Raw genomic sequence first — 7,982 nt, 5'->3', positions numbered from 1 at the left:
TACTGTCACTTTTGATCAATTTAATGCATCCTTGATCAATAAAAGCATTTAATTTCTTTAAAAAAATAAAATAAAACTTTTCAACAGTAGTGAATATTTCCACATTAACATTAACACATTAATATTTTTTGCATTAACCCTTGCAAAATTTTTTCTAATTTAATTCAAATATGTATTTAATCAACTAACACGGGCTCCTGAACACACCCCCTGTCTTTCATTGGTCAGACAAAGATAGCCCCGCCCCCACAATCACACACATAAAGACAAACACTCAAAACCTCTTCTCTCTTCAGAGAATATTACTCTTCAGCTCTTTGTAAAGCCTCTTAATGACAGGAAACAAGCGCAGGATTGTGGGAATGTGACAGGACAGGAAGGAAGTGCGCCTGACCTTCTGCGTGGTGCTGTTGGTGGTCTGGGTGGAGGGTTTGGTGAAGGTGATCTTCACCGGTGACATGTGCGGCGGCAGCGAGTTGGCGATGCTCTGCATCAGGTTGCTCATCTTGGGGCTGCCGCTCACCGGAAGCGTGATGGTTTTGGGAATGGGCGTGGCCACTTTAGGCACCTCCTTCAGCAGCATGGGGGAGGAGCTAGACGAGTTGGTTCTCCGCCTCTTACGGGGTTTCTCGTCCTCATCGGAGCAGCTCACGCCTGAGAGATGGCCAGAACGAGACGTTACACACTGAGGGAGGAGAGCGTGACGTGTGTGTGTGTGTGTGTGTGTGTGAGTGTGTGTGTGTGCATGCGTCTGTGTGTGTGTGTGTGTCTGTCTGTCTGAGTGTGTGTGTGTGTGCATGCATCTGTGTGTGTGTTTGTCTGTCTGTCTGAGTGTGTGTGCGTGTGTATGTGTGTGTGAGTGTGTGCATGCATCTGTGTGTGTGTGTGTGTGTGTGTCTGAGTGTGTGTGTGTGTGTGTGTGTGTGTGTGTGTGTGTCTGAGTGTGTGCGTGTGTGTGTGTCTGAGTGTGTGTGTGTCTGAGTGTGCGTGTGCGTGCGTGTGTCTGAGTGTGTGTGTCTGAGTGTGCGTGCATGTGTCTGAGTGTGCGTGCGTGTGTGTGTGTCTGTGTCTGAGTGTGCGTGCGTGCGTGTGTCTGAGTGTGCGTGCGTGTGTGTGTCTGAGTGTGAGTGTGCGTGCGTGCGTCTGAGTGTGTGCGTGCGTGTGTCTGTCTGTCTGAGTGTGTGTGTGTGTGTGTGTGAGTCTGAGTGTGAGAGTGTGTGTGTGTGTGTGTGTGAGTGCATGTGTGTGCGTGACGCACTCTTGACGTATGTGTGCGTGTGTGTGTGTGCGCGTGACGCACTCTTGACGTAGACTGTACTCCCGCTGGGCAGCATCACCACGTTGGAGGCGGGGCTGGCGGGTCGAGGGGATTTAAGGGCTGCTGCTGCACTGCTGCTGGGAGCCGATGCGCTGGGTGGAGTGGAGGTGGTGCTGGTGTACGAGTAACACACCACCACTGCAACACACACACACACACACACACGGTGAGGAAGAGAGAGACAGCAGCCAGCAGAAACAAAAAATAACAAAATAATAAACATATAACAGACTACACAGACACAACACATTCAAAAACAAACAAAAAAAAATAAAATAAATAATAATAATAAAATTAACTTTTTTTAACTTATATTAACCACAAATTATACAATAAGATACAAACACATAATTAATGATAATAATGTTTTTATCGTTTACAAAAACTTAACTTCAGTTTTTGTAACTTCTGTCCAATTTTATTGTGTTCCTTTTGTTTTTGTTTAACGTTTTTAAAAACTTATATTAACCACAAATCAGACATTACACAGACACAATATATAAAAATAATAATAAAATAAGCAATAACAAGAATAACAGTATGTTGCTATCATTAGCTAAAACTAAGAATGTAATTATAAACAAAAAATAATAAAATAGTAATAACAATTGATAAAAATATGTTGTTATTGTAAACAAAAAAAGTCTTTATTAATATTTATATTAACTGCAAAACAGATCATACAGCCACAAGATATGCATACAAAATAAATAAATAAATAGCAGTAGAAATAATATGCTGTTATTGATCAATAAAACTATTTTAAAAACTCGGTAGCTGAAATAAAATAAAACGTCACTTTCTTTATATTTTATTATTTTTAAATGAAGTGCAAGGATTTGTACGTAACGTACACTTACAACACATGTATGTATGTATATAATAAGACTAAAAAGTAGCAGTTAAGGATGCTTAATATAAAGTTTAACCAAGTCAAATATAAGCAGATAAAAACTGAAATAAATAAGTTTAAGCTGAAATACTAAAATTGCTACAACTAAAATGGAAATTATTATAAATTAACGCTAAACAGAAACATTTAATAATAATAATACAAATTGAAAAAGCACATAACAAAATTACCAAAACGTAAGACTAAAATTAACATGAAAACAAAATAAAAGCTAATTTAAAATAATTTGGAGGGTCTCTGTACCTTCTTTGTTGGCGGTCTCGGCGGGCAGCAGCAGCGAGGCGTTCTGGTGCGCGGTCGCGTTTGCTACGGCGTTGGCCATCACAGTGAAGGCCGTCTGAGGAACCAGTCTGGGCATGAGAGGAACCAGCCGCCGGCCCTCGATGGACCACTCCGACGAGCTGTTGGGCCCCGACATGCTGCAGGACACACGAGCAACACCACGGCCTTTAGTACAGCTCAGCGCGGCTTCACTAAAGCACTAGCACGGCTTCAGCGGACTACAGCGGTGAGACTCACTGATAAGCGATGGTGGTCAGGCGCTCGTCGTTCACAGCTCTGCGCACCTCCGCTCGATGCCGCTCCGTCGAGATACTGACAGAACACACCACACACTCACGGTCAAACACACACTCAGCTGTCACACACACACGACCGCTCAAACGTTTGGGATCTCGTAATGTTTTTAAAGAAGCCTCTTCTGCTCATCAAGGCTGCATTTATTCGATCAAAAATACAGAAAAAAACAGTAATCTTGCTAAATGTTATTAGAATATAAAATAATGGTTTCTATTTTAATATCCTTTAAACTGTAATGTATTTCTGTGATGCGCAGCTGTATTTTCAGCATCATTCCTCCAGTCTTCAGTGTCACATGATCTTCAGAAATCAGTATAATATGCTGCTTTATTATCAGAATTATCAACAGTTTTTCAGGATTCTTTGATGAAGAAAAAGTTAAAAAGAACAGCATTTATTCTAAATATAAATCGTTTCTAACAATATAAATCTTTGCTGTCACTTCTTAACAATTTAACACGTCCTCGCTGAATAAAAGTTTTAATTTCTTTCAAAAAAAAAAGAAAGAATAAAAATCTACTGACCCTAAACTTTTCTCTTCAGAAATCAGTATAATATGCTGCTTTATTATCAGAATTATCAACAGTTTTTCAGGATTCTTTGATGAAGAAAAAGTTAAAAAGAACAGCATTTATTCTAAATATAAATCGTTTCTAACAATATAAATCTTTGCTGTCACTTCTTAACAATTTAACACGTCCTCGCTGAATAAAAGTTTTAATTTCTTTCAAAAAAAAAAGAAAGAATAAAAATCTACTGACCCTAAACTTTTCAACAGTAGTGTATATTGTTAGAAAAGATTTCTATTTTAAATAAATGCTCTTCTTTTAAACATCAAAGAATCCTGAAAACAAGTATCACAGTTTCCAAAAAATATGAAGCAGCAACTGTGTTCAAATCTACTGACCCTAAACTTTTCAACAGTAGTGTATATTGTTAGAAAAGATTTCTATTTTAAATAAATGCTCTTCTTTTAAACTTTTATTCATCAAAGAATCCTGAAAACAAGTATCACAGTTTCCAAAAAATATGAAGCAGCAACTGTGTTCAACTCTGATAATAAATCAGCATATTATACTGATTTCTGAAGATCATGTGACACTGAAGACTGGAGTAATGATGCTGAAAATACAGCTGCGCATTACAGAAATACATTACAGTTTAATGTATATTAAAGTAGAAAAACGGTATTTTATATCATATTAATATTTCACAATATTAAGTTTTTTCCTGTATTTTTGATCAAATAAATGCAGCCTTGATGAGCAGAAGAGACTCCTGTAAAAACATTAAAAATAGATAATAATAGCTTTGTAGGACTATACATTAGATAATTACTAAAAAAAAAACAGTTATATCTGATTCTGTTGCATAGAACTGAATAAAAATGATATATTGATATTTAATATTAATATATTTTCTGTCCAATTTTATTGTGTTACTTTTAATAAAACTGTGGTTATTTTATTGGCTTGCGTTTTTAAAATTCAGTATCTTTAAAATTATTGAGTTCAATTAAAAAGTCTTACAAAATGACTTTATATCATTTAATAAAATTATAAATAATTATTGCAAAGCATTTTCGGTTTCGGTGCATCCCTAATCGTCTCCTAATGTTCAGCTCTAAACTGTGAAAGCCGTTCTGCCGCGGAATAAAAAATAAAAAGGTGACTTTTTTTTCTTGTAACTGCGAGTTTATATCTGACTCAACTGTGAGTTTACATCATGCAATTCTGAAAAAAATTAATAAATCCGAATCGTGAGAAAGAAAGTTGCAGTTACCTTTTTAAAATTATTTTACGGGTTAAAAAGAACAGCATTTATTCTAAATATAAATCGTTTCTAACAATATAAATCTTTGCTGTCACTTCTTAACAATTTAACACGTCCTCGCTGAATAAAAGTTTTAATTTCTTTCAAAAAAAAAAGAAAGAATAAAAATCTACTGACCCTAAACTTTTCAACAGTAGTGTATATTGTTAGAAAAGATTTCTATTTTAAATAAATGCTCTTCTTTTAAACATCAAAGAATCCTGAAAACAAGTATCACAGTTTCCAAAAAATATGAAGCAGCAACTGTGTTCAACTCTGATAATAAATCAGCATATTATACTGATTTCTGAAGATCATGTGACACTGAAGACTGGAGGAATGATGCTGAAAATACAGCTGCGCATCACAGAAATACATTACAGTTTAATGTATATTAAAGTAGAAAAACGGTATTTTATATCATATTAATATTTCACAATATTAAGTTTTTTCCTGTATTTTTGATCAAATAAATGCAGCCTTGATGAGCAGAAGAGACTCCTGTAAAAACATTAAAAATAGATAATAATAGCTTTGTAGGACTATACATTAGATAATTACTAAAAAAAAAACAGTTATATCTGATTCTGTTGCATAGAACTGAATAAAAATGATATATTGATATTTAATATTAATATATTTTCTGTCCAATTTTATTGTGTTACTTTTAATAAAACTGTGGTTATTTTATTGGCTTGCGTTTTTAAAATTCAGTATCTTTAAAATTATTGAGTTCAATTAAAAAGTCTTACAAAATGACTTTATATCATTTAATAAAATTATAAATAATTATTGCAAAGCATTTTCGGTTTCGGTGCATCCCTAATCGTCTCCTAATGTTCAGCTCTAAACTGTGAAAGCCGTTCTGCCGCGGAATAAAAAATAAAAAGGTGACTTTTTTTCTTGTAACTGCGAGTTTATATCTGACTCAACTGTGAGTTTACATCATGCAATTCTGAAAAAAAATAATAAATCCGAATCGTGAGAAAGAAAGTTGCAGTTACCTTTTTAAAATTATTTTACGGGCTAATAAGATCAATGTAACTAAAAAACATTAAGCTATCAGACGCACTGCAGTCGTGATGAAATGAAAGTCGATCTTTGCTTCTGAAACTGATTATCCACAAAGAAAGAATAGAGGGCGGGACTTAGTTCTATCTGCTGATTGGATGTTGAAGTGTGGCACTCAGCGGCGGAGGCGGATCTGAATGCAGTGGATCGTAATAAAGGGGCGGGGTTTAATCTGACACAATGACTGGAGAAGCCCAAACATTTGATGTAGAAGTGAAACACGGCTGTAAACGATGTGTGTGCGTCACTGAAAATACAGCTGCGCATCACAGAAATACATTACAGTTTAATGTATATTAAAGTAGAAAAACGGTATTTTATATCATATTAATATTTCACAATATTAAGTTTTTTCCTGTATTTTTGATCAAATAAATGCAGCCTTGATGAGCAGAAGAGACTCCTGTAAAAACATTAAAAATAGATAATAATAGCTTTGTAGGACTATACATTAGATAATTACTAAAAAAAAAACAGTTATATCTGATTCTGTTGCATAGAACTGAATAAAAATGATATATTGATATTTAATATTAATATATTTTCTGTCCAATTTTATTGTGTTACTTTTAATAAAACTGTGGTTATTTTATTGGCTTGCGTTTTTTAAATTCAGTATCTTTAAAATTATTGAGTTCAATTAAAAAGTCTTTCAAAATGACTTTATATCATTTAATAAAATTATAAATAATTATTGCAAAGCATTTTCGGTTTCGGTGCATCCCTAATCGTCTCCTAATGTTCAGCTCTAAACTGTGAAAGCCGTTCTGCCGCGGAATAAAAAATAAAAAGGTGACTTTTTTTTCTTGTAACTGCGAGTTTATATCTGACTCAACTGTGAGTTTACATCATGCAATTCTGAAAAAAATTAATAAATCCGAATCGTGAGAAAGAAAGTTGCAGTTACCTTTTTAAAATTATTTTACGGGCTAATAAGATCAATGTAACTAAAAAACATTAAGCTATCAGACGCACTGCAGTCGTGATGAAATGAAAGTCGATCTTTGCTTCTGTATTGTGACGGAAATCTGAGAGAAACTGATTATCCACAAAGAAAGAATAGAGGGCGGGACTTAGTTCTATCTGCTGATTGGATGTTGAAGTGTGGCACTCAGCGGCGGAGGCGGATCTGAATGCAGTGGATCGTAATAAAGGGGCGGGGTTTAATCTGACACAATGACTGGAGAAGCCCAAACATTTGATGTAGAAGTGAAACACGGCTGTAAACGATGTGTGTGCGTCACCTCAGCACTCGAGTGAGTTCTCCCAGCAGCTCCTTCTTGTCTTTGGTGAGATCTCCTTGAGCGCGCAGAGCGCTGATCACGCCGGCGTACGCTTCCAGCTCTGAACACACAAACACACAAACACACGTGAGCTCGCGATCAGCACACACAACAGCACAGTGATGCTTCAGCGAGTCTCACCCAGTTTGCGCAGGATTCGTTTGCATTCATCTCTGCTGAGGTCGAGCAGCGTGGGCCAAACCACCGGCATGCTGCCCGCCAACGGCTTCTCCTGCTGAATCATCAACTACACACACGCAGACACACAGACACAGACACAGACGCAGACACACAAACAGACACACAGACGCAGACACAGACGCAGACACAGACGCAGACACACAGGCAGACACACAGACGCAGACACAGACGCAGACACAGACGCAGACACACAGGCAGACACACAGACAGACACACAGACGCAGACACAGACGCAGACACAGACACACACAGACAGACACACACACAGACGCAGACACAGACACACAGACACACAGACACACACACACAGACACAAACACACAGACAGACAGACAGACAGACACACACACAGACAGACACAGACAGACACACAGACACAGACACACACACACAGACACACAGACAGACACACACACACAGACAGACACACAGACAGACACACACACACAGACAGACACACAGACAGACACACACACACAGACAGACACACAGACAGACACACACACACAGACAGACACACAGACAGACACACACACACAGACAGACACACAGACAGACACACACACACAGACAGACACACAGACAGACACACACACACAGACAGACACACACACACAGAGAGAGCATTTATCATCATCACACGACACAAAACAGAAGATCATACGTCACATTACAGCAGCTGTTCACCCAAACATGAACTCAGGCCTCAGGCCATCCAAGATGTAGATGAGTTTGTTTCTCCCTCAGATTTAGTTTAAAGTTTAGAGCTGTTTAAACGCTGCTTGATCTGTGCAGATCTCTCTCC

The 7,982-nt window shown here is 37.2% G+C and overlaps 1 protein-coding gene across 1 annotated transcript in view; it reads right to left on the bottom strand.

Annotated features, from left to right (window-relative positions):
* LOC107575451 (BRCA2-interacting transcriptional repressor EMSY-like) overlaps window positions 1-7,982 on the bottom strand; it is a gene marked incomplete at its 3' end in the record, with an annotated part of 18,151 nt that overhangs the window by 8,094 nt on the left and 2,075 nt on the right. The window contains exons 3-8 of the mRNA XM_016261827.1: window positions 7,118-7,223; window positions 6,938-7,037; window positions 2,751-2,825; window positions 2,475-2,650; window positions 1,301-1,456; window positions 395-654 (exon numbers count right to left, since the gene is read on the bottom strand). Coding sequence (XP_016117313.1) covers window positions 395-654; window positions 1,301-1,456; window positions 2,475-2,650; window positions 2,751-2,825; window positions 6,938-7,037; window positions 7,118-7,220 — 870 coding nt within the window. The remainder of the gene's footprint in view (window positions 1-394; window positions 655-1,300; window positions 1,457-2,474; window positions 2,651-2,750; window positions 2,826-6,937; window positions 7,038-7,117; window positions 7,224-7,982) is intronic.

Source organism: Sinocyclocheilus grahami, unplaced genomic scaffold (assembly GCF_001515645.1).
Source record: "Sinocyclocheilus grahami isolate Dianchi unplaced genomic scaffold, SAMN03320097.WGS_v1.1 scaffold2650.1, whole genome shotgun sequence".
Lineage (NCBI taxonomy): Eukaryota > Metazoa > Chordata > Actinopteri > Cypriniformes > Cyprinidae > Sinocyclocheilus > Sinocyclocheilus grahami.
The sequence above is the reverse complement of the archived record's forward strand: the minus strand, read 5'-3'. Positions and strand labels throughout refer to the sequence as shown.